This window comes from Manihot esculenta, chromosome 17, assembly GCF_001659605.2.
Source record: "Manihot esculenta cultivar AM560-2 chromosome 17, M.esculenta_v8, whole genome shotgun sequence".
Lineage (NCBI taxonomy): Eukaryota > Viridiplantae > Streptophyta > Magnoliopsida > Malpighiales > Euphorbiaceae > Manihot > Manihot esculenta.
This window is the reverse complement of record NC_035177.2, coordinates 31,355,023-31,382,409: the sequence shown is the minus strand read 5'-3', so window position 1 is coordinate 31,382,409 and position 27,387 is coordinate 31,355,023. Positions and strand designations below refer to the sequence as shown.

General features: G+C 40.9%; 2 protein-coding genes across 2 annotated transcripts; both read right to left on the bottom strand.

Annotated features, from left to right (window-relative positions):
* Positions 1-5,323: 5,323 nt before the first annotated feature.
* On the bottom strand, positions 5,324-27,063 carry LOC110605132. The gene is made up of 2 exons (XM_021743472.2): positions 25,623-27,063; positions 5,324-5,642 (listed from the first exon to the last, which is right to left on the bottom strand). The coding sequence occupies exon 1, from the start codon at positions 26,609-26,611 to the stop codon at positions 25,673-25,675; it is 939 nt and encodes a 312-aa protein (XP_021599164.1). The 5' UTR covers positions 26,612-27,063; the 3' UTR covers positions 5,324-5,642; positions 25,623-25,672.
* Positions 15,551-17,044, bottom strand: LOC110604950. The gene has a single exon (XM_021743231.2). The coding sequence runs from the start codon at positions 17,042-17,044 to the stop codon at positions 15,551-15,553; it is 1,494 nt and encodes a 497-aa protein (XP_021598923.2).
* Positions 27,064-27,387: the final 324 nt, after the last annotated feature.

The window sequence follows — 27,387 nt, the reverse complement described above, 5'->3', positions numbered from 1 at the left end:
GCAGGAGATGGGACAGGCGTTCCAGAAGGGGTCGGACGCTTGCCCCCAGTCTTTGAGGGGACACCCTCAGATCCCTCAGGCTCAGTCCTCACAGGGGCAGGGCACCTTCACCAGAAACCTCCGGGCTTTGATCCTCCAGGAGGACGATCTCCATCCCTGTCCTAGAGATCTCCTTATCTTCAACAGGGGACTTAAATTTCCCCCCTAACACCTCCTCAGTAGAATGGACAGCACCCTGCCCCACTTGTTCAGTAGCTTGGGTCTGCTCCACAACAGCTAGGGAAGTTTCCCTCACGACCTCTGAGGAGGCTGGAACGGATCTAGACCCTTCAGCAGGCGTCGAGGTTGAGCTCGACCCACCATGACTAGATGGCCGAGCTGATTTAATGCTGCGAGAGCTCGGCTTGGAAGTCCGAGAAGAGGCTTTGACAGGAGGTCGGCTGATCTTCTTGGAAGAAGCGGCCTGTGCCAGCTCTGCAGCAATCTCAGTTACAGAACGCCCATCCCCAAAGGCGTCAAAAATTGCATGCATGTTCTCCCGAGACAGGTCAAAATTCTTGGGGAATTTGATGCCCTCCATTCTAACCTCAGAAGCTGCAAAAAACAAGAAGTTATAAAGAGTCAGCATACTTCCTGATATTATGAGCAAAGAAAAAAACAGAATAACCGGACAAAGCACTATACCCGTGTCCTGGATATCCCTAAGGTTTGACGCAAACATACACTTCTCGACATCATACTTCCTCTCAACGGAAGTCAGTCGAAGCAGCCCGACCTGCTCAATAAGACTCAATTCGGGCAGATCGTTGCAGCCCGGAAAGATCTCCCCCCACCTCAGGTCCACATCCCACGATCGGCAGGACCCTAATTTCAACTCCGCCACAAGGAAATTCTCTACCCATCCCTTTATAGAATCCTTGTAGCCCGTAAGAAGAGACAACCCATTACGGGGGGAAAAGTAATAGAAGTTTTGCTTCGCCCTAACCAGGCGGAAAAAAGTGACAAACAGACAGGCCGTAGGGGCGAAACCCCAACCCAGACAGATAGACTCGAAACAGGACATGAATAAAATGGAATTTGGGGATAACATTCGAGGAGTTACCCCAAAATATTCAAAAACCTCAACAAAGAAAGGGGTAAAAGGAAGCGGTAGACCAAATTCTCTCTGCTTCAGGAAAAACACTATGCTACGAACCTCTTGAGGATCCACTAAACCAGGAGGGCGAGGGTAAGGAAGAACTATCCTCTCATTTGGAAGAGGTGCTCGAATAAGATACAACGGAGTATCTAAAAGCCTCCGGGAAATGTGATTAGTTATGTTGGAAGGGGTAATATGCGACTCAAGGTCAAAAACATCAGGAAGCTTTAAACTTGCCATAGAAGAACAAGGAAGCGTACCTGAGAACACGATGGGATGAAAAAAGAGACGTAGAAGGAATTGCAGGAAGACAGAGAGCAACCAAGAGCTAGTTCTTCAAAGGACAGAAGGAATTCGAAAAGAAAGAAAGAAAGGCTATTATGAGGCAAAGCGTTGATACTGAACAGTTTTGTCTTGGAGCGGTGCGATCATTAATTGTTCTCGAAATTTACCCTCTCGACGGTTAGGAAATAACCGGCGAGACGGTAAAGGGGGAAAAGGATGATCGCTGGGCTTCTCTACATCTATCAAGGGCCAAGTATACGATGACAGTCCATCATTTAAAAGCCCATTCGCCACCCACATAATACAGGCCCAACTCATCAGTTAGAGCAACTTAGCCTACTACTTTACCATCCCTATGGTAAATGCCGAGGAAACAGAGGAGCAAGTTATGAAAAGACTCAAAAGTACAAGCAAATGGGAGCATGATAAAGGTCAGACTTGCGCATCACTTAAAAAGTTATAAGATTTTATTTACCGCTACTAAACAAAGGGTGGGAGATCGGAAAGAAGCGCCAAAAGCACCTCGGAGTCATACAAAGCTGAGAGCTTAGAGTTCAACTCATCAGAAGCCGAGCTAAGAGGTCGGATTAGTCCAGCTCAGACAGCATGACTTGAGAGCTCGGCCAGCTAAAGGAAACTCAGAGCTCATTTCACTAAACAAAGACAGAACTCTCAGGTCGGTCAGTTCAGCTCGGACAACATGACCTGAGAGCCCGGACGGATGAAGGAGACTCAAAGCTCAATTCATCGAAGTAAAGACCGAGCTCACAGGTCGGTCAGACAGTCCAGTTCGAAAACTTGGAAGCCCAGTTGACTAAGTGGATCCGGAGTTCAACTCATCAGAGCTCGCAGATAGGTTAGATTAGCTCGGGAAAAAGCAGGACAGAGCTCAGTTGGTTAAAATTATAAGGCGAGCAATCTAAAGTATCTCACACATGATAAAAGAAGAACAGCTTAAGCATGAGAGCAGAACAAGAGCTTCATTAAAAGAAAAGCACATTACAGCACGTTACAAAGGCCTACACTACGGGATGAAAGACTATCCTTAAAGAATTTACATATCCAGATACTTCCTCATCTACGACTATCACCTACCCTACTATTCTAGTCTTCAGCTCGGAGGACTTCTCGTAGCTCAGAATGAGAGTTTTTCAGAAAAGGCCAAGATCTGTCTCGCTATTACAGGGGAACTGAACAAGTTGATTCCCATAAGCATTTCTCACTGTTCCCCCGGGCGAACGTCCGGTTACCCAAATGTGATGCACGGTACATTCGAACAAGCTCAGATATGGTATGCCGGCCGTGCACCACACATGAAAAACATAAGTCTTCGAGGCTATGACCCCGAAGAGATCGCGAAGTACACATTCGAAAAAATCGCTGGAGACCTGACTGAGTGCAGCAGATCCCAGTCTCACGTAATACTGGTACTTCACACCAAAGAGAATAATAATACTGGTACTTCACACCAAAAAGAACAACAAGCTGAGCGCCGGCGCCACTCCCATTTATATCAAAAGAGGACAACAGGGGCATCGAGGAAATTCCCTGTTTCTCTATGGAAAAAGGCGAAGTTAGATCCAACCCCTCAACAGTCCAGAACTTCTCTGGAGCCCGGACAACAAGTAGAGGAGGAGGCCGGCCAGACGACCTGGGTAAAGCAGTTTCAACAGCTTGCTGGATGGTCCCGCCCTTCGCCTGCCATACCCGAAGGATCTTCAATGCACCCTTCAGACGCCTTAGAGGTAACATCAAATTTTCAAGAATTTTGAACTGACCCATATTTATCTCAGGAACGGCAAAAAGTTTCAAAACAGGGACAAGTCAGAAACAGTTCTCCCTTAAGATGATAAGAGCACAATCAAGGCAAACCTCTGGGGCACAAGGCAATCTGTTTGAAGAAGGCGTCGGATAAACCTGCCACAGATAAAACGAGAATTTCTCGCTTCAACAGAAGGCTCAAGAATGAATAAAAGCTGGCGCTGATATATACTCGGAGCCTGAAGACTTAGCACGGGACAGAGCTACACTAGACTCTAAGCTAATGGCGTCAGATTTTTAAAAGATATTCACAGAAAAGGAAAGAAAGGAGATGTCCAGATAATGATGACAAGAAAGTAAAGGCGGCAGAGGACAAGAAAAATAGAGAAAAGACAGAAAGAGGAAAGAGCAGATAGAATTCAGAAACTGCGCAACGACTGAAAGATGAAAGGATGTTATTAAGGTACCTGAACCCGAACAGACGCGATCATAATAGTTCTTGGTATTCACCCCCTCGGCAGTTGGAGCAATAACTGCCGAGAAGGTGAAGGGGCAATTGATGACCGCTGGATTCCTTCACCCCGGACCAGGGGCTTGACCACAGCCCAAGGCCCACGATGTAGGGGTCCACACACCTGATATGCATAACAAGCCTGGCTCATCCAAACTTCAAGGCCGGGCTCGGCCCATCTTCCTCACTCAAGCTGGCCCGGCCCGCACGAAGCAGACCCTCTCCACCCAGGCTTAGCATCCGGCCCAACGCTCAGCCCAGCCAAGGATCCGGAATAATATTCACCAGACAGCCTGGCAGATCCGCTTGAACGTACGCACGAGGAGAATCAGAGGCCGTTACGCATGGAGCAGGCGGCTGATACCCTAGTACCTCCAAATCCGCATGGCAGAGACGCGTGGCCCAATCCTGGAGAGACCTTTACACGTCATCAGCAAGCAAGACAATGTATAAAAGAGGAGTCCCCTCCTCAGGAAACTTAGGCCTTATTCAGTAATACAAAACCCTTGTAAAACCCTATTCATTTGGATCTCAGATCATCAATTTATAATATTTGTTCCTGGATTACTTGTTTCTGCAGCTTTTTGTCTTAAACAGCTACCTGTCAGGCTAAAACTCTACAACTTGTTTGATGGAAAACAGCACTAGTTGAAACAATATCTGTTGTTTATGTTCATTTTCTATCTTATTAACCATTTCCTTTTGAAACAGAAAGCAAAACTAACACCAGAGAATCCTTCTCAAGTCCTTTTAGGAATCCAAAATTGGTATCTAAAAGATTCCTTTTGCTTGTTTTTCTGTATGAAATCCCAATGCATATCAGTAGCATTCTGATACATAACTAGGAAATGGATTTTGTTTCTTTTTTTTTTTTAAAAAAAAACTGCTTCTGGGCTTGCTGCAGCTTTGCTAAAGATTCAATCTTTCTAATGTTTTAGATTTTTATAAAATTATTGATTCCAAATAAAAATTGAATGTATCGTTTATGCTTAAAAATCAAGATTGTATAAAAAATTAGTTTATAATGTTATTGAGATTAGATTGATAATGTAGTAGGAGCGAAACTATACAGTGATTTAATAAAACCTACAAAAAAGAGAATGTGAAATGGTGGTGTGTGTCCATGACAAATGCTCAAATCATATTAAAAAAGAAAACAAATGTAATAAATTGTATAAAATTCTTATGTAAGAATAGCACACTTTTGCATTTATAATTCTTTTTCTTTTATACAATAATAAAATGGAGGTAAATATGATAATCTGACTGTAATACAGTGGTCGATTGCTTGATAAGGGTGCAATTATAGGCGTAGTGGAGAAGCGTTGAGTTATGCCAGATAATGATAATTTTGCGTTGAGACTCGCCCTATTGAGAGAATGGCAGGTTTTTTATGATGATCGAGTGTTTAAAGTGTTTGTGTTTTCCATTTCTCGGATTAGACCGCTTTTCCTACTTATCAAGAGTTTTTATCATGATGAGATAGTCAAGTGCGTCTATCTCATAATAACAGCTCATAATTTTATTTTGAACGATTGTTATGTAGCATTAGTTCCATGTAATAAAACAATATATTTATATTATAAATTACATACATATACAAATTCTGCCATTCAACCCATAATTCATATCATGAATCTCTTATTTTTTCTTTTCATAAGAGATTAACAAAGTGAAAATTCAAACTTGAATCTAATAGATAAGTTATATGTCTTTAACATTACACATTAAATCCCTTATTTTTGGGTTTTAAAGAAGAGTTTTTTTTTTCTTTCTTTCTCTTCTTTCTTGCAATTAGAACTCCAAGCGTAATGGCCTTTATCATCTTGCTATGAGAAGCAAGTTTATCTAGTAGACCTTTATGTACACTTGATTGAAGACTTCAAATTTCAACATTTTTTCTCCTTGATTTGAACAAAAGTCTCCTATGGGTAATAATTAGAAAACCTTGAAACAAAGAAACAAAACTGTTAGCTTATTAATTGTTCCGGGCAAACTTTGGGATGCCAAAACAAACACATAGCAAAAATAGCATAAGAGTGAATTTATGCCAAACAATATCAATTATAGCTCAAGTAACACCAATTTTATTTAGGTAAATTTACTATTTAATCTCTAAAGTTTAGTAAAATTAATTTAAACATTGAATATTTAGTCATTTTATCTATTTTAAACCATTAATATATGTAAAATTACAATGATATCCTCATTTATTATTAGTATTTATAATTTCAAAATATAACTTTTTAATCTTTATAATTTGATAATAAAAAGTATTTAATCTCTGCAATTAGCAAAAAGAAGTAAATAGTTAATTGTCTAAAAAGATATGAATTATTTAATGTGTTTTTGAAAATAGAGAGATTAAATAGTTAATTTCATTAAATATAAGGACTAAATAATTATTCTCCCATCATTTATTCATAGGGATCTTTTCTTTTCCATTGAAGACCATTGTCTTTCAACCTACCTTAGTTCACATAATTTACCATATTTTATACTGCGAATTGTTTTTGTTGCATATCAACTAGTGACCTTAAGTTGAATCAACTGGATGTATGGCAAAAGCATTGATAAATAGAAATATAATTTTTATCCCTATATATACACAATTGGGCCATTTTTTTAACAATGAAATTAAAAACACTACCTTCAACATAATACCCGGAAAGAAATCTATAAGTGATAGAAAAAACTGGACATAGGCCAAACCTAGCCTGGACTCCTTGTTGATCAAGCCCAAAATATCATAATCTGGAGTGATCTCTTTTTCCTTTTCTTTTTCTTCTTTTACAAAGTTGTGGTCTATAGTTTAGTTATATATACATATAGAGACTCTTGGCAAAGAAATATTAATAAGGAGATTTCTACCTAAACAATAATATTAATTTGAATTTTATTGTGCAATTTATTATAATTTTGACTAATATATTATTTATATATTAATAAAGTGTATACAACAGAACTTTTTCGGTAAACAATACATGTAATTTCTCTTACTAAAAATTATCATCGATTTATTTTATTATTATTAGATTATGATTTATTAGTTCATATAATTGTAATGTTTTTTTAATTTTTCTCTTAAAACTCTATTTGTTTTTAAAAAAGTTGTTTTTTATTTATTTAGAATATTCAAATAAATTGATCAATGTAAACTTTCTTGATAAAAAATTATTGTTAAAGAAAATAATTTCTGAAAAAATAAGTAATTTTTAAAATTTTGAAAATATTATTAATACTAATAAACAATTTATATTAACATCTTTTATTTTTTAACATTCCAATTAAATAATAAAAAATAAAATTTTTATAAATTATTTTCTATAAATAAATAAAGCTTAAATGTTAATATTTACTAAGTTTTGCATATAACCATCACACTTAATCAAGCCTGCTTAAATATTATAACTTTTTGTGATTATTTAATTGATAATATGCAGTATTAGTTTGCTGGTATTTTAATTTTATTTCGATTAGTTGATTAGTATTAATTCTGAGTCATTTGAGTGAAATTTAATCTAAATTGCTATCATTTGTAAGTTTCATTCTTGTGGACAGCTAGGAACACGGCGTGGACATGTTTTAGCCACAGTCACGGGCATCAAAACTAAAAGAAGACACGCAGTCTGTCGCGCGCACGTCCGCGTGAACGCGTAGGGAAAGTAAGCAGAGAGCAATAACTTGAGTTTTAGGGTTTATTAATTCTATTGGATGATTCATCTTAAGACAAAAGATCAACTAAATTAGTTTATTCATTCTTGCATTAAATAATTAAAAATGGGTTCACATATATTGAATAGATTCAACTGTTTTTTGTTTCGGAAAAAAATAAAAAACTGGGTTTTGCTCAAATGAAATCAAGATATATTTTAGCACTTTTATATATTTTTCTCATTCGTTTTTGTTTGTGAATTTCTTTACCTAAAATCACTTTGCTAAGTTATCTCCTCTTTATTAATTAATTTAATTATTCATTTCAATAATTTAGACAATAATAATATGAAAATATTATTTCCGAATTAAAAAAATTTATTAATTAATACATTAATTTTAAAAAATATATTAAATTATTTTTAACATTTTAAAAAATTTATTAGTAATTTTTCATTAATTTTAATAAGTATCCTAAAAAAATCTAAACTATCCTTATACAAAAAAATTAATTAGTAAAAATTTATAAAATTAAAATACTAACTAATAAAATTTTTTCAAATTATAAAAATTAAATAATAAAATATTTAACGATTAAAATTAAAAAAAATTAATTAATAAATTTTTTAAAATATTAAAAATATTTTAATATATTTTTTAAAATTAAAAAACTAATTAATAAATTTTACCACAACAGAAAAATTAAATATTAAATTTTTTTTAATAAAAAATTACATAATTGTCTATAGTATGATTACATATGCTGAAAAACATGTTTCCATTACTCCTAGGCATGCATCACTATATATTTTCACTATCATGCCTGCTATATGCTTAGCTGCTCCCAAATCCAAGTAAATTAATTCATATCACCTTCGATAAATTTTGCTTCACCTATTCAATTACTAGGATATGAGTATCTCTATAGATAATCAAAGCCCTAATGTCACCATCTAGGGCTAAAGTTTTCATCCCTAATTAAAATCATTTAAAAAGTATGTAATTAGTTGTACCCCACCCTTAATTTTTTTTTTTTCTATTAAATTTAACACTTTTGTTACATAAACATCATAATCAATCGATATTAATTTATTGTAACTCCCAAATTAAACACTCTAATCTTATATTATATATATATATTTTTAATTTTTCTTCTTTTTCAGGTTCAAGAGCATTCATATTCTTGAGATTTTTATTTTGATTTGCAAATGATTTGAATGATTTATGTATTAGAGAAATTCTCATAGAATCAATATTGTGAATTAAATTCTACACTATTTCTACTGTTTTGAATAATTTTCGAGATATAAATATTTATTATGGAAGATTAGAGTGTCTAATTTGAAGATTATAATAAATTAATGTTTAATATGTTTGTAATTAGAAGATTTCATACAGCAAAGATGTTAAATTTTAACATAAAAATGTAACTAGAATACAATTAAATTAGGTCTCATAGATTATAGTAGATTTGTTTTAAAAAATAGTTTAAAGTAGAATTACTAAAAAAAGAAGAAAAAAAATTAAAATTATCTCTAAATAATACAGTAACGATGACTTGGATAATATTTCTCAGGATAAAGACTAATATTTTTTAAAATAAATTACAAGAACTTGATAGATTGCTTTTGAATATAAAAATTAATGTCTAAGTTTTACTAACTTGGAATCTATTTATTTTTTTAATTTATAAAAACACCAATAGACACGTCATGATAAATGTGTTGCCATATGAGAAAACATGAACCACATACGACAACAATGACAGAAGAAAATTTAAATTTTTAAAACTTCAAAAACATGACGAAGATTCACCTGCTTTTATTTTGGAATTTCAAAATCATCAGTAGACTTGAACGTTTGATCAAAAAATAGACTATAGACTGAATCATCGAATCACAATTATCAATTATGGAATCATTTAAAGTCAATGATATTAGACATATTGTAACGAACGACCATGTCAAAAATTATGACAAAAATTATGGTTCAGCTCAGCTAAAATCCTTCCTAAGAAGGAATACCTAAGGATATCCAGAAAAATACAAATTTCATTCTCTCTCGATATTAATCATTACTTTTACTATTTTATTCAAAAAATTAACTTGGCCATTAGAATAAACCATTTGAGTCACCAAAAAGCTGTGATCTTTCTTTACTATTGTGCATATGTACTAGGATATGAATTGAAATTTTAGAATTTTTTTTTAAAAATAATATGAGAAACAACAATGCTTCTCAATTGAATAGAAATTCGAGAACCACACTTATTTTGGTGTTATTTTTTTAGAGGATTCCGATTGATATTGATAATATGAGATCCCAAGAAAAATAGGGTTTACAAGCGTTGAGTAAGCTTGGTTTGTGAGGAGGGCGCTCATCTCCTTTTATTCTTTTTTTTTGTCAGCTAGTGAGGTTTAACGGCCTGTCACTATTAGGCCACCTGTCCCTGTTATGCGGATACGTACGTACTGAGATATCAGACGACTGCTCCATGCTAAACGACCATTTAATTCCCCCCTGGCACGCGTGTAACAGGTCTGCCTGACGTATGGACCGACTGCCCCTTATCACATTAGGCTTCAGAGCCGCCAGGGGTGAGAAGATTGAGGCCCATGGGAGGCCCAACCTCGAGGCTAGATAATCCAGGCCAGCTCGTTGAAGAGTCCCTTTAATTCTTGGATCCGGGTCGCCATCATGGGCTAAGCCTTATATCGGAGTGGTAAAGCCTAGCGGTCATCAATTGCTCCTTTACTTTCTCATCAGTTATTTCATGAATGATGAGGGGGTAAATATCGAGAATAATTAAGACCGCGCAGCCCAAGGACAGTTTCCCTTAAAACGTCTCCTCTTCACATTACTGTTTCAAATTTTGAATTCTCTCAGTCTTCCCAAAACTCTCACTCTTCTCTGCTCTCTGTGCGTATTGCTAGCTCTGTCCTCCTGCCCCCCGCCGTTTTCAAGGTACGCTCTTCATTCATCCATGGATAGCCCAAAACTCCCTGATGTCATTAACCTAGAGTCCAGTATTACTCCTTCCACCCTAAAAAATTTCTTTTTCCGGGAGTATCTGGATACCCCTCTTTTTCATATCCGAGCTCCCTATCGAAATGAGAGGATCGTTCTTCCTAATCCTCCTCCTTCTGGTTTGGTCGACCCTCAAAAGGACCTTAGTCTGGTCTTTTTCGTCAAGCAGCGAGAGTATGGTCTCACCTTTCCCTTTTCCCCCTTTTTCATCGAGGTCTTCCGGTATTTCGGGATAACCCCTCGGATGCTGGCTCCCAACTCCATTCTTTTCATTTGTTCTTTTGAGTCCATCTGTCTGAGCTGGGGGTTCACACCCACAGCGCATCTATTTGTAACCTTCTTTCGGCTGGTTAGGGCGAGCCAGAGTTTTTACTATTTTGCCCCTCGCGGAGGGCTGTCCATCTTTTCGGGTCACAAGGACTCAATAAAAGGCTGGGTAGAAGGGTTTGCTGTGTTAGAGCTGAAGAAGGACTCCGGACTATCCTGGGAGGTGGAGCTCTCCTGGGAGGATGTCCCTCTGGGCTGCAACGACCTGCCCCAGCTGAGTCTTTCTGAACAGGTTGCCTACCTTCAACTGACTTCTGTTGAACGAAAGTATGATGTCAAAAAATGCATGTTTGTGTCCAGTCTCCAGGACTGCAGGGAAGCGGGTATTTTGCTTCGTTTAACTGTTTTGCCTTTCTTTGTGATTTTCCTTGAGAGTTCTTAATTCATTTTGGTTTTGGGTTTTTGCAGCTTCTGACGCTCCCATGGACAAGATCAAGCCCCCGAAGAACTTTACCTTATCTCGGGAGAGCATGAACGCCGCCCTAGATGCCTTCTGAGCTGGGCGTTTGGTGGGCGAGGCTACTCAGGAGGTGGCCCAGGTTATTTTCTCCAGGTCGGCAGGCCGATCTGCTGCCCCAGCTTTAGCCCCTTCTCGGGCTTCTAGGCCGAGCTCTAAAGGCCCACACTCGAGGGCTTCCAAGCCTTCTAGTCGCAGCAAGTCCCGGGCTGCTTCTCGACCTCCTGCGACTTCCAAGTCCAGACAATCTTCAGTTTCGACCTCAACAGAGCTCGCCGTGACCAGGGAACAATGTGGGGTCATGCTACCTACAGGGGCCGAGGTCACTCTTGCTACCACAGATGCTCCCCAAAGAGTGCTGAGGCCGTCCCCATTGAGGGTGTGGTGTCCGGGGATGGAGGCGCAGTGCCTTAGCGAGCGAGGTTGCTCCCACCAAGGAGGATGAGGCGGGGCCCACTGATGGGGTCATTTCAAAAGGCGAGGCTAAGTCCGGATCAGCCCCTGCTGCTTCTCGTCCTCAAGAGACTACTGCCGGTGATGTTGTTACTCCTAGAGGGGTCGCTGGCAAGTGAGCCCTTCCATCTGATGCTCCTGCCCCCAAGAAGTCTCGAGCTTCCAAGCAGCCAGCTCCAACTCTGTCTCCCCTCGAGAAGGAGAAAACTTATGTGGTGCCCTTGCTCTCTACCCCTGACAATGAGGTTTTGAACGCGGAGGATATCACCCACCAGTCTCCAGCGAGAGCTGTTGCAGAGATCCTACGGGGGCGGATGTTTGGCGGGGTTACCAAAGCTTCAGACCCTCGTTTGCTTGCTCTCACTGGTCTTTTGGCTAGTTCTACTCGAGAGCAAGTAGCGTTCCGGTCTCGGACTCGGAGGGAGCTTGGAGACACAATCCGGGAGATGCTTCTCATGGTAAGTTGTTCTTCTTGATTTTGGGTTTTTCTTTCTGGTTTTCGCTGTCTTTTATTTTAATATTTTTCTCTGTGTGCTAGGTGATGGGCCTCTTCATGGAGGTAGACGCCCGTGACGAGTCTCTCCGGAGTACGGTGGACCGTCGGATTAAGGAGGCGCGCCACGAGGAGAATCTGGCTGCAACTAGTGATGCCCGGGGTCATCTGGCTGCAGCCTAGGAGCATCTGAAAACTCTACGGAAGGAGCTGTCTTATACCCTGGACGCTCTGAAGAGGGCTGACGAGAGGGCGGCCGTAGCGGAGGTTCGCCGCGATGAGGTGTTGGAGCAGCTATCCTCCCTAGAGGAGATCCAGCAGGAAAGGGATGAGGCTGTGGGCCAGAGGAATGAGATCTGGCATTGGTACGAGACCTTGAGAGCTGATTACGAGGGGGCTCAAGCTCGTTATGACACGGTAATGGCTCAGAGGGATGAGGCCCTAGCTCGGATAGTAGTTCTCGAGCAGGAGCTCAACAAGCGCGCTGGAGATCTTAAAGACCTGGCTTTGGCAGCGGAGGCGTCCAAGCTTCAAAATCAGTATCTCTGCCAAGAAGTCGAGGCTCTAACAAAGAGGTGTTCAGCCCTGCTCGAGGATGCTAAGCTTGCTGAAGACAGGGTCCAATTGGCTTGTGAGGAGCGCCTGCAGGAATACAGGGGGTCTGCTGAACTAAAAGCAGAGATCGATCAGGCCTGCCAGAGGTGTTTACAGGAGTATAAAGATTCTTCAGAGTTGAAGACTGAGATCGAGTAGGCCTGTGAAGGTCATCTCCAATGTTACAAGGATTCCCTTGAGCTGAAAGCCAGGATAGAGGGGGATGTGAGGCGCGACTTGCGGACTATAAAGCTTCTGATGAGTTGAAGCATGAAATATGGAACAGGAGCTTCCGCATGTTCGCATCCGGGTTTAACCGAGGCCTGAGAGAAGCCAAGGCTGCCCCCTCCACCCCACTAGGTCGACTCCGAGCTCCGGAAGTGGATTCGGACGGCGAGGAGGTGGTCTATGGGGAGGATGACAACCCTCTTCCTAAAAGGACTTCTCACGCTACAACTGGACCTCTGGAAAAGGATGCCGAGCTCAAAGAGGAAGGTGAACAAGAAAGCAGCCAGTCTGCAGAGGATGATGCCAGGCCTCAAGCGAAAGATGCTGGACCCCAAGAAGGGGAGATAGTGCCCTTCGTGGGTACCGAAGGGTTAGAGCAGGATGGTGCTGGGCTCCCCGAAGATAGTAGTGTAGGCGATAGCATAGGTAATAATGTAATTAGCAATGTAAGTCCTTTACGGATAATTTTTTCCCCTATAGTTATAGATGATTAGATGAAATTGTAACTTACTTTCTTTTTGTTTAATGATATCTGGCTTTTGTTCGTGATTATACTTGGATTATTTTTGCTTTTTTCTGTCTTTCTAATTGAACTGAGCTGCTTAATCTATCAAAGACTTAATCTATTTCCTCTATCTGTAAGCGCCATTTTCCGGGTTGGATTTACCTTAAAGATAAAGCTTTCCAGCCATACGTTTACTTAACCTTCCACAAAATTCAACTATATTGGGCTAATTAGCCCTGTTACCAATCTTTCTCTATTTTAGTTAATATGGGCTAACCTTTCGACTAAACTTCTTTCCTGTGAGTTTTTCTGATTTTGCCCAGGCATTTTTGTTTTTTATCTTGCTGATTCGTTAATAATTGTGAGCCCGTGCATATAATTTACATGTAATCAAAGCAAACTAAATTATGTACCTTTTTTGCATAAAGAGTCTGTCTCCTAGGTTTTGTTTTCTGTCTGGTATTGAGTGTAGCTGAGGCTGTGACCTTGCTCGTCAGCTCACACCTCCGATCTCCTCTGCTTAGATTAGGGAGGATTTGTGACTTCTATTCTGCCATTTAGCTCTCTTGAGTTTTGGGCTCTTCTCTCACTTAGTTTCTCCGAGCTCAGATTTGTGTATCTCCGCTTGGGATTCAGCCTTCATTGTTTCGAACAGGATTCGGGCACTTTTGGCCTTATTGTCGTTTCATCGTCTCAGCCGATTTTGTGGTTCCGGAGTCACTTAGGGAGCCCGGTCAGCTACCTCACTAAGGTCTTGAATAAGATTCAGGCCGATTTTGTGGTGCCAGGGTCACTTCGGGAGCCCGGTCACCTACCTCACTGAGGTCCTGAACAAGATTCAGGCCCTTTGGCCTTACTGTCGCTTTATAATCTCAGCCGGTTCTGTGGTGCCGGGGTTACTTGGGGAGCCCGGTCACCTACCTCACTGAGGTCTTGGACAAGATTCAGGCACTTTTGGCCTTACTGTCGCTTCATCGTCTCAGCCAGTTTTGTGGTGCCGGGGGCACTTGGGGAGCCCGGTCACCTACCTCACTGAGGTCTTGAACAAGATTCAGGCCCTTTGGCCTTACTGTCGCTTCATCGTCTCAGCCGGTTTTGTGGTGCCGGGGGCGCTTGGAGAGCCCGGTCACCTACCTTACTGAGGTCTTGAACAAGATTCAGGCACTTTTGGCCTTTTAGAGAGGGCGAAAATAATAACGGCAAACAACATAATTTGATAATGATATTTATTTTATTTGCACATTTCAAAATACACCCGTTCCTTTTACATTTGTTGGAATTTTAAGGAAAGTACCTCTTCAAGTGTTGGATATTCCAATCATGAGGCTCTGGGTTCCCTTGTATATCCTCAATCCGATACACCCCTGGTTTGACCACTTTGATTATTCTGAACGGGCGCTCCCAGGTTGGTGCCAGCTTTCCCACGACAGCTCTTTTTCCAGTGACTTCCAAGTTTCGCAACGCTAGGTCTCCCACCTTCAGACTTCTTTCCCTGACTCTTTGGTTGTAGTAACGCGCTGCCTTCTGTTGATATGCTGCGGTGCGAATATGAGCTTCTTCTCTAACTTCTTCTAGGGCATCTAAGTTACTTCTCAGCTTATCATCGTTGGTGCTTTCGCTGTTGTACTGCACACTGTGAGTAGGTATTTGCAGCTCGATCAGTACCACAGCTTCGGTTCCAAATGCCAGCGCGAAAGGTGTTTCCTTGGTTGGTGTCTAGGGTGTGGTTCGGAATGCCCACATGATACTATTAAGCTCGTCAGCCCAATTTTTCTTGGCCCCATCCAGCCGCTTATTTAGTCCCTAGAGGATAGCTCGGTTCATGACCTCTGTCTGACCATTGGTTTGGGGATAAGCCACCGAGGAGAACTTGTGCCATATGCCCATGTTCGTTGTGAATTCTTTAAAGGTCTTACAGTCGAACTGCTTGCCATTATTCGATATAAGCACTCTCGGTATCCCGAATCTGCAAATGATGTTACCCCAGACGAAGTCTATCATTTTTCTTGCTGTAATGGTGGGGACTGCTTCTGCCTCTGGCCACTTTGAAAAGTACTCCACAGCTACTATTACGAACTTCTTCTGTCCTGTGGTCTTGGGAAAAGGCCCCAGGATGTCTATGCCCCACTGTGAGAACGGCCATGACTGGATATGCTAGATTGAGGTGTGGCTGGGATGTTGATGGCGTTGGCAAACCTCTGGCATATGTCACACCTTCGGACGAACTCCTCGGCCTCCCTTTCGACAGTGGGCCAGTAGTATCTTTGCCTGAAAATTTTATTTGCCAACGTCCCTGCTCCTTCATGAGCTCCACAGACTCCTTGATGTATTTCTTCCATCACCTTTACAGCTTCTGCTGGACTCACACATCGGAGCCATGGGCTAGACTTCCCTCTTCGGTATAGGGTTCCTCTCACCGCTTGGTAATTGGCAGCTCGAGCCGCAATTTTCTTTGCTTCAGCTTTATCTTCAGGGAGTTTTCCCTTTTCTAAGTACTCGAGGTACGGGGTCATCCAGTTTCTTCCTTCTTCGATCTCCATCACTGTGCTGGCTTTGTCAAAGGCAGGGGTGTTGACGTACTGTATATATACCTCATCCGGGAGTTGTTTCAGCTCTTCCCTAGACAATCGATTAAGTAGGTCTGCCTCTTCATTCTCTTCCTGAGGTATTCTTTGGTATCTTATCATGATCCCTTGGTTCTTGAGTTCGGCCTCTATGGCCTTTGCCTTCATCAAATAGTTCTGCATGATCGGATCTCTTGCTTGATATGCCCTTGTTATCTGGCTGATTACTAGCTGGGAGTCGCTATTTATCTCGAGATCGGTTGCTCCTACTTCCATTGCAATTAACATCTCGTTTATTAGTGCTTCATATTCTGATACATTATTGGAGGTTTTGAACCCCAGGCGTAGAGCATAACAAACTTTGAAACCTTCAGGCCCTTTCAGCATTATTCTCGCACCGCTGCCCCTAGTGCTGGATGCTCCGTCCACGTACAACTTCCAGCTGAATTCTCGAGGGGACTGCCATTCTCTCCCTCCTTCTGAGGTTCCCGAGGATGCCTCACCAGGTTCTGCTTGTTTTTCATTGAAGGAGCATTCCGCTATGAAGTCAGCGAGGGCTTGAGACTTTATGGTTGTGCGAGGCCGGTATTCCAAGCAGTAGGGGCTAATCTCAATAGACCAAGCAAGCATCCAACCTGAGGTTTTCGGTCTGTGAAGAATTCTCTTCAACGGCTGATATGTCATCACTACTCCTTGGTGGCTTTCTAGGCAAACCCTGAACTTTCTGACTGCTAACAATAAAGCGTAAGCTGTTTTTTCGATGTTCAGGTATCTTATCTCAGCATCTTTGAGCACTTTGCTGATGTAGAATACTGGCTTCTGTTCTCCTTCTTCCACTCTCACCAATACAGCACTGATAGCTTGCTCTGAGGCTGATAGGTAGATCAGGAGCTCTTCTCCTTCCAGCGGGATACTAAGCACATGTGGCGAGCTAAGATAGCATTTGAGTTCTTTGAAAGCTTTTTGACAGTCCTCGGTCCATTCGAAGTTCGAAACTTTTCTCAACTTTTTGAAGAATGGCAAGCATCTTTCTGCTGACCTCGACATGAAATGGTTGAACGCCACCACCCTTCCAGTAAGTCTTTGGACGTCCCTTACACAGGTCGGCTCAGGCATTTTCAATATGGCTTCCACCTTCTCTGGATTGGGCTCAATGCCCTTTCCACTCACCATGTATCCCAAAAATTTTCCTCCCCTGATGAAGAAAGCGCATTTTGCTGGATTTAGCCTCATTCTGTATCGCTCCAGTACCTCGAACACCTCCCTCAGGTCTACCAGGTGTTGCTGAAAAGTTGGGCTTTTTACCACCATATCGTCCACATACACTTTAACGTTTCTACCAATCTGGTCTTTGAAAATTTTATTCATTAGTCTCTGGTATGTTGCCCCAGCGTTCTTTAGCCCAAAAGGCATGGCCTTGTAACAATACGTCCCATCTTCTGTTATGAACGAGGTCTTCTCCTCGTTCGACCTGTCCATTGGGATTTGATGGTAACCAGACATTGCATCCAGAGACGACATGTAATCATAACTGGCCGTAGAGTTGACCATTTTATTAATATCAGGGAGAGGGTAACAATCTTTAGGGCATGCCTGGTTCAGGTCAGTGAAATCAATACATATCCTATACTTGCCATTGGCTTTTTTCACTAGTACAGGATTCGCTAGCCATTGCGGATAAATTACTTCCCTAATAAACCCTGCCTCCTCCAGCTTTTGTACCTCCTCCCTGGTGGCCTGTTACTTCTCTTTTCCCACTACTCTCTTCTTCTGCTTTATCGGCCTGGCTTCCGGGAGAATGTTCAGCTTGTGAGTCATCACCTTCGGGTCTATCCCGAGCATGTCCGATGGCTTCCAGGCGAAGCTTGAGGCGTGACCTCGGATTAGGGCCCTTGCTTCAGTTTTATGTTCTTCAGTCAAGTCAGCGTTGAGGCTGAAAACCTTGTCTGCTTCTACTTCTGATAAGGGAAAGGTTTTCAGCTCTCCAACCGGCTCTGTTCTAACTTCTTTCTTCTCATCTCGGACCTTCAGGACTTCCGAGTCAAATTTTTCCCCTGCCGAGCTCGGTTCTGATATTGTGGCCAGGTATACTACTCTCGCCTCTTCTTGGCATTCTCTGACCACTCCAACTCCTGCTTCAGTTGGGAACTTCATAGCCAGGTACCTTATGCTAGTCACCACCTCAAAATCGTACAGGACCGGCCTTCCCCAGTATGGCGTTATAATTCAGGGGAAGCTTTACTACCAGAAACACTGCATAGTGAGTTCTAGCTAAAGAGGCTTCCCCGAGGGTCAGAGCCAACTTCACCTTTCCTTCCACAGCTACGGGGACTCATCCGATCCCCTTCACCGGGGCCTGATCCTGAACCAGCTGCTCTTCAGGGATCCCCATTTGCTGGAAAACCTTGTACGGCAATAAGTTCACCTTGCTTTCATCGTCTACCAGGATTTTCCTGACTCGGTAATTATGAATGATGGCCTTAACAACAAGAGCATCATCGTGCGACATCTAAACACCGAGGGCATCTTTCGGGGAGAAAGAGATGACTATTGGGGAATGTTCCGCCACTTGCATAACTTCAGTACTGCAACCCTCCCCATCTCGCCCTCTTTTTCTCCCTCTCTTGCTCATCCGACCTCCAATCCCTTCGACTATCATATTGATTGTTCCATTGGAACCGTCATTCACTGGTCCTGTCCCTGGCCTCCGAGGTCTTTCTGCAGTAGGGTTTTATTGAGGCCTTTCTCCTTCTGGTTTCTTCACAAAGTTTCGCAATTGCCCCCTTTTAATCAGCCTTTCGATCTCACTGATCAGCTAGTAGCAGTTATTGGTGTCATGGCCGTGTATACGATGGTACTGGCAGTATTTGTCAGGATCTCGCTGGCTTGCTTCAGCCCTCATTGGTTTCGGCCATTGGAGGAATTCTTTGTTTTGGACCGCCATAAGCACTTTGGCTCGGGAGGCGTTGAGAGGGGTCAGGGTCTCCAGAACTCGTAGAGGAAATGGTCTTTGGCCTGGAACTCGATAGGGAAGTGGTCTTTGGTCCCTTCGGTCCCAAGGTTGTCTATACGCCTTAGGCCTTTTATTTTGCCTTTTTTCGTGCCTTTCCGGCCTCATCTCCTCTGGAGCTTTCCCCCTGTCTGCCACTTCCTTGGCGAATCTGCTCGTCATTAAGGCATCATCCTGCCTTATGTACTTTTCCGCCCTCTTCATCAACTCCGCCAGCGAGGTGGGGGGCTTTCTACTTAACGAGCCAAAGAACTCTAGGGAGGTCGTCCCTTTCTGCATGGCTTCTACTGCTCTGCTTGTAATACCCGGCTAGACTCCGGTATCGAAATTCCTACCGTCCGGTGGGATCTCGGATGTCGGAGACCTCTAGAGGGGTAAAATCATGTTTTCATAAAATGTTTTAATGTGTTTTATGATTTTAAGTAAGAAAGAAATTGAAATTTGAATGAAAAAGACCATGGAGGCATTTCCAGGTTCGGCCGCCGAACGTGGGATAGTTTAGGGGGGCAAGTTAGGCTTCCGAAAGTGGCTCAGGTTCGGCCGCCAAACTTGCATGAGTTTTGGAGACACTTTAGGCTGCCGAAGGTGGTCTGGCCAGCCCCTATATAAGGGCTCCATGGCCGAAACGGGCGAGCTTTCTCCCCATTTTCAGCCAACGGTGAGTCCATGCTCTCCCATGGTTGATTTTTGATGTCCTTCCTCAAATCTTTCAAGTTTTAACAAGTTTTAACTTGGTTTGAAGATATTTGAGCAAAAAGAGTGAAGTTGGAAACTTGGAGACCTCAGGAGCTCGATCTCTCCCATCTCCGAGTTGGATCGCCTCTCCTCTCGATCTTCAAGAGGTAAGAGTAGATCTCTAACTCATTCTATGTTTTAAACAAGTTTTATGTGATTTGTGGGGTAGAAATGCATGTTTAGGTTATTTTTTAGTTTAAGGGTTAATGTTGAGTTTTTGAGCAATGTGGGTTGTTTATGTATGTTTGATGTGTTGTAGTTGGGGGTTTAGGATAGTTTAAAGCCCCTAGGAGCTTATGTATGTGTGTATGCATGTTGTGGAAGTGTTGATTTTGAGTTGAATGGTTTGGGAGGCAAATGTGCATCTTGGAGGCTGAGTTCTGCCCTTTGGAAGAACTCAGGTTCGGCAGCCGAAGGGACTTTCGGCCGCCGAACCTGTCTGTGGAGGCAAGTCTTTGGCTGCCGAACCCTGCCCCCGAAAGTGGACTTTCGGCCGCCGAAGGTGCCGCCAAACATGCATGAGTTTCGTCTCTGGAAGGAACCTTCGGCCGCCGAAAGTGCCGCCGAAGGTGCATGACTTTCGTCTTTGGAGGGACTTTCGGCCGTCGAACCTGCCGCCGAAAGTGCCCTGTCCAGCCTTCCTTTGCATGTTTTCTATGATTATTTTAAGGTGTTTTTGGGGGTTTTTGGGGAGTTGTTTAGAGTCATGTTCTTGTATGTTTGGTCCCTCATTTGAGTTCACCTGTGTAGGTTCGGACCCGAGGAACCGAGGACCCCAGCAGTGAGTTAGCTGCTTCCGAGTCTTTTCAGAGCTAGCCTAAGGTGAGTAGAATAACTCTTTATGAGTCAAAGTAAATAAATCAGTTTTAGAGCATGTTCATGCATCACGAATGCCATGAGATATATTAGGTTGTTTGCATTAGAATTCACGAATATGTTGCATTGCATAATATGATGATGATGATGTGGATGGGTGTTGGATGATCCTTTAGTCCTCGTATGATATGATATGGTATAGTATGGAAGTCCAGGTCGAGGCCCATTCTACGCCCCTGGCACTATGTTAAGAGAAAGACCAGGTCGAGACCCATTCTATGCCCCTGACATTATAGGAATGTTATGTTATGTATGTTATGTTAAGAGAAAGACCAGGTCGAGGCCCATTCTACGCCCCTGGCACTATTGGATATGTAGAGGACTATTGGTGATAAAACCATCCTTGATGTGATTTGTCTGTGATGTGATGCATTCCATTATAGCATATGTTTTAAATGTTTTAAATGTTTTATTATTCTGCTCACTGGGCTCTAGTAGCTCACCCCATTTCCCTAATCCCCCAGGTATGCAGGTACGGGATAGGCCAGGAGGTCAAAAAGAGTAAAGTTATATTTATGTAATAGTTAGATGTGGACATGATGAATTGTAAAGTATTGAATAGTCATGTAATAATGATATTGAGGATTAGAATTGTGCTTGACCCTATATGTATGGTATCCCCTTTGATACATGATCTATAAAATGTTTTTATGATGTTCACGTTTAACCAAGCTTAATATATGTTATGATACCCCATTGGAGCATTTGATGAGGGCTCCAGTGTGTGGTTTATGTTTATGGTTATGTGCATGCACAGGTTAAGCTTGATAAAGGAAGGAAAAAGTTTACAGTTTCATGTATATGTTGATCATGTATGGGATTTATCAGGTATACAGGATGTATGTTAGGCTTGCTACGGGTCCCGGCGGCCTTAAGCCGATCTGGATCCTAGCGCCGGTAGCGGTCCAATTTCCGGGTCGTTACACTGCTTTCGTCCAGCTCGGGAATCTGCAGGGCCTCCATATTGAAACGGGCTACATACTCCCTTAACGATTCATTTTTTCCTGCTTGACTGTCTCCAAATAGTTGGTTTTCCTATCAGCTGGCACTCCGGCTATGAACCGGCTAATGAAGACGTTGGCTAAATCTCCAAAGCTCCTAATACTTTCGTCCTCCAGGTTGTTGAACCACGCCCGTGCTGGCCCCGTGAGCGTCGTAGGGAATATCTTGCACATCAAGGCATCCAATAGGGTTTGCAGCTCCATGAAGGTCTTGTAGTTAAGGACATACTCCCTTGGGTTTTCAGCTCCGTCGTATGCTGCCATAGGTGGCATCATGAATTTTTTGGGGATGGTCTCTTGCTGCACCCATCTTGAGAAGGGCGAGGATGCAGGCAAGAGGGTCTGACTATGATCTTTTGCTCCCAACTCGACCAGGAGCTGTTCTCTCATCTTCTGCAGCTTTTGATCTACATTCTCTTCTTCTTGCCTAGGTCTTTTCCCCACGCGACATTCCTCTTTCCATTCATCGTCCTCCGTTCTCCTGGTTGTTCTAGCAGAGTAACTGTCTGCCTCGTCATTTTCTAGCAACTCCCTCACCCTTCTTTCATGAACTCTGGCTTCCGGTTCTTCTTCTTCACCGGCTCTTCTGCCTCTTTCTCCGGTTTCTTTGCTGTTTGTTTGACAATGGTTGAAGGTAGGCTCGGGTTCGTTGGTTCGGGGCTCTTCTACCACAGGCAACAAGTTCACTAGGGTACTGAGACCCCTCTGTTGCATCATCTGCCCCAGCCAGTAGGCGGTGTTTTGTAAATGGATGGCCATGGCTTATAGGTCCTGGTTAGATAAAGTAGCTCCGAGCACATTCCCCGCCAAGTTCGGCGAGAGATTAAAAGGGGTTGGTGGTTGGTTGTTGGGGGTTGCGGGGCTAGAGAAAGAGAACTGTTGCCCCTCTTGGGCAGAGCTCAGGTCGTTGGGGGTATTAGGAATGTTGTTTTCGTTATGATTGGCCATTGTGGATCTTAGTGGGTGTTTTTGAGAATGGAACTCCGGCGATGAAAATATCTCCTTCGTTCCCACAAACGGCGGCAATTGATGATCTGAGATCCCGAGGAAAATAGGGTTTACAAGCGTTGAGTAAGCTTGGTTTGAGAGAAGGGCGCTCCTCTCCTTTTATTCTTTTCTTTTGTCGGCTAGTGAGGTCTAACGGCCTACCACTATTGAGCCACCTATCCCTGTCATGCGGGTACTTACGTATTGAGATATCAGACGCATACTCCATGCTAAACGACCATTTAATTCCCCCCTGGTACGTGTGTAACAAGTCTGCCTGACGTATGGACCAACTGCCCCTTATCACATTAGGCTTCAGAGCCGCCAGGGGTGAGAAGATTGAGGCCCAACTTCGAGGCTGGGTAGTCCAGACCGGCTCGTTGAAGAGACCCTTTGATCCTTGGATCCGGGTCGCCATCATGGGCTAAGCCTTATATCGGAGTGGTAAAGACCCGCGGTCATCATATTAAAAGTGAAGAGATTGACAATATAAATATGAATATTATAGGAAATGTTATTTGGTTTAATCCATGATTAGAAAGAATGCGGTCTATCAAAAAAATATTAATCTTATCCATTATCTCCTATAAAAGTGTGAAGTTATTGATAATTTAGGTTCTGTTTATTTCAAAAATAATAATTTTCATAATTTCTGATATTTAAGAGACTCAAAAATAAATATATTGATATATCTAAAAAGTGAATAAATTAATATATTTATGACAAATTGATAGTATAGTCAATGAAATATCATAAATATATAATTGATATTAAATAAACTTAATTTATTGGATTATAAAAACATAATGGGTTTCAATATATAGAAATTAATATATAATTGTACAAGTTCAGGAATTGAAGAGGGGAAATAGAAGAAAAGACATGATATATGCATTCTGAATTATATTTAGGAACGCATACACCCCGTCAATAAACGAAAAGAAAAATATATAGTTTTCAAATGGAAATTTAAGTAATTATTTTTATGTTAATTAATATAAAGTTTGATTTACAGATTGTTAATTTCATATGCTTTCCTTGTCATCAATCATCATAAGGACGTCAAAATATCTACTAAGATTCAAAATATCTAGTAAGATTTGTCCTGTTCAAATGTTGTTATATATATATATATAATAGAACAGATAATCTTTTATGGAATACACAGATAACGTGTGGTTTAAAAAATAGTATAAGCTAATGCTTTACATTATAGATAATTGGAATTGTGTTAAATTAAATAATATCTTGTTAAGTTTAATAATATATAAATAAGAAAAAAGGGAACAAAAGACATGCATTTTCGATTAAAAAAGAGAAGTACGTGCTTAAGATCTTTCTCCACAAACGACATTATTTATTATATATAATCTCACTATGGTTTCTGTTATCAACTATTTGTTATTTTTCTTTAGATATACCCTTAATTACACGAAAATGTTTGCTTAGAATGAAAGCATGACTCCATGTGAAGAAGAAGAAAATCAAACTACATTTTATTAAAGGAAGATATTTGAAGGAGCTAGCAGTTCTCTTATGTTCTATACCTTAACATGAAGGTAAGATCAACTTTGTTTGATAATTTGTTAGATGGGTAAAAACTAAACTTATTGAATAATATTAACTTCATCAGGTTTATTTAATTTATTATTTTTTTTCTTCAATTAGTTAAATGTTCGTGTGAAAGTTGAAGGCCTAATAGGGCTGCATTGTGTGTAACCATATGCATATTCAAGAAAAACAAGCCAATGCGCTGTACTGGGAGAGCCCTATTGGCTACAACTGCGTATGTATATAGCCCGATTGATATTCCTTTCCACTTAAATTTACCTGACAACTGACAAGACCAGCAGAAAACAATTGAAGTTGTAATTCTATTTCAAAACAGGCCTAGCTATACATATGTATTTATTTTGTTTTACTTAATCTCTGAAAAAATTCAAATTTTTATAAGGTTTTTTTTTTTCCTTCTCCATCAATTGTAAATAAGTGTAATTAGATGAGCATTTTCGTTATTTATTTTTATGGATTTTATTACATTTATGCCTTAAATTACAAGAACAAATTTTTTTTTTTTGAAAAAAATTGAATATATATATATATATATAAGAAATTATAATCTGTCAAAAAACTTTACTATCTCATACGAGATTAGCATTTCCACCTATGTATTTGCGGGTCCTAGTTCTTTTTCTTTTCTTTTCTTTTCTTTTCTTTTTTTTTTTTTCTGTTTCTTCTTATGGTTAGATAGGGACTTCTAGTTTGTGTTGGTTGGATATCTTTTATGACTTTTTTCGGTTGCATATATGTATGACTAACTTTTATATAGTTGCATGACAATTACTAGTTTGTCCACCTTTCCTCGTTGTCCTTTTAGCAAGCTAACGTTTTTCTCTCTATTCCAACAACATTACATATCAACTAGGCAGCTTATATAACACTTAACACTTCATTAAATTGAGGTGATACATATAACTAATAATTATTATTATTATATTAAAATCAAATTTTAAATTATTATATAAGTCATGATTATCTTAATGATAGTGTGGTTTTGGAGATAGTCATGCAATATATTTGTTATACTAGGATTACCTAGAGGATATGTTAAACCAATGTAAATTATACACATAAATTTAGTTTATTTATGTGTTCAAAATAATTTTTATTTTTGTTATTTAGATTTCATGTTATAATTAATTTGTCATATTATATACTCATATATAAAATTAGTGGGATACTCTATAATTTATCGCATTTTAATATTTACTTTTAGATTATAAGATGATGTATTCTGTACTATTAGATTAATCTATTCCCTCAACTTAATTTGCTAGTTTTCTAGAGCATGCAATAAGTTGTCCACAACTGCATATATATCTCAAGCCAACTATAGAACATCTCTAATTACTAGTCCATTTTCCTATTCTTGGTTTTCGTGACTAAATTTACCAATCCCAACTTTAGTTCTTTTAAGGAAATAGTAAAAATCTCCTGATTAATCGCATTAGATTACCTGATAGCTGTAGCTTTAATTTACTGGTGTTTGGAGGCTTCGTGAATCCTTCAACGGCCCAAGCCCAGAGCAGCTTCAACATCCAATCTCCATGCAAAGCCTCCGCAGTCCATTCTCCACACATCACATGGCACTATCTGCGACCACCACTTCTCCTCCTTCCAAGCGTACTGCAGTCTTACCCAGCATGTAAATACACAGCAGTACATGTACGGAACCAGCTTTTCTTTTGTGACCAAACACACCATTATTTCCACCGACTCACTCTCTTTTTCTTCCTCCATCACTGACACCATCCTCTTGTATGCCCCATTCACCCACCAAACTCTGTTTGAACCGTCTGATATAAACCCTGGACGCGTGTCCTCATCTAGATTCTTCACTCTCTCCATGTCCGTACACCCCAGCCCTCGACCTTCCGTACAACCGTATGTGTCTGTCACGCTCTCCACCGTCACCCACGATACCACTACCTCTCTCCTTTTAGGAACCATCGCCACCGTCTGATCTACCCCGTCGATAACCGGCTGTTTCAACTTGAGCCGCATGGATGCCGCTTGATTATTGTTATTATTCTCTGGATCATGAAATAATTTTTCTGTGAGATCAATATTGCACCAGGATCTCCCTCTTTCTGGTGATTTCTTTAACTGATCGCTTCTTTCCGGCAACAATTGCAGAGTAACGACCTTGTCAAAACCTCCATGATCTATTTCTTTTTCTTTATTTCCTTGATCAGATGATGAAAATTTTTGGTTTCTTTTGATCAATCTGTTGTTCTTACTAACCCTAACGTACTTTCTCTTGGTTCTTCGAGTGGAAAGCAATAGCTTCTTGTTATTAAAAGAAGAATTATCGGCATCCGGAGCACCGCTGGCTGGTTTCGGTGCAATCGGCCTGAATCTGAGCATAATCTGGTTGATTATAGTCTTATCCTGCCCACCTCCAGCGCATCGTAACAAGCGCCACCTCTCCTCCCCACCATCCATAGTCTCTCTTCACCGTTTCTCTGTGTTCTCTCCTTTTAACAATCTTTGCTGAAGGGGTGGTGACTGGTGAGCTGATCTCAGGCGATAATGCGATAATCAAGGCTCAGCAGAACAGAGGAGATTGTAAAAGCAACACGTGTCTAGGGCAAAAGTGGAGCAGACGATAGATGTAATTGGCCAGAAATACTTGGGAGGTGGTGGGTCCGAATAGAAAAGTAGCGGATCCAGGCGAATTAAGCGTTGAGGTTGGTCCCACAGGAGGAACCAATGGGTGAAGGGAATGTGTGCAGCGCTACACAAAAGAAAGGACACGTAACCCCTCTCCTTGATTGTCGCGTCACTGTTCACTGGACCAAAAGCTTTTGGTTAGCTTCGAGAAAAGGCACACGTGGTTCGATTCTATTGCGCCTCACATCGGTCGGACACAGTTTGTTTTCAGCTCCTGCACCCGCTCTAGGGACCGTGAGGATCACCTTCCTAGCTTGATAACATTGCATATATCTGGTTGTGGGTTCATGAAAAATTAATATTTAGTCCTATAATTTACTGAAATTAACTGTTTCATCCTTTTATTTTGAGAAATACCATTAATTAATATTAATTAAAAGAGTCTCCGTCATTTATTTAATCCGCTACTAGCATATTAACATGTCTATATCATTAATTAGTCTTGTCATTTCAACAGACGATTATTTAATAAAATTGTAAAACTATAACTATTCAATCTCTATAATTATAAAATTATTTATCAAATTTTAATTACTATTTAAAAATTA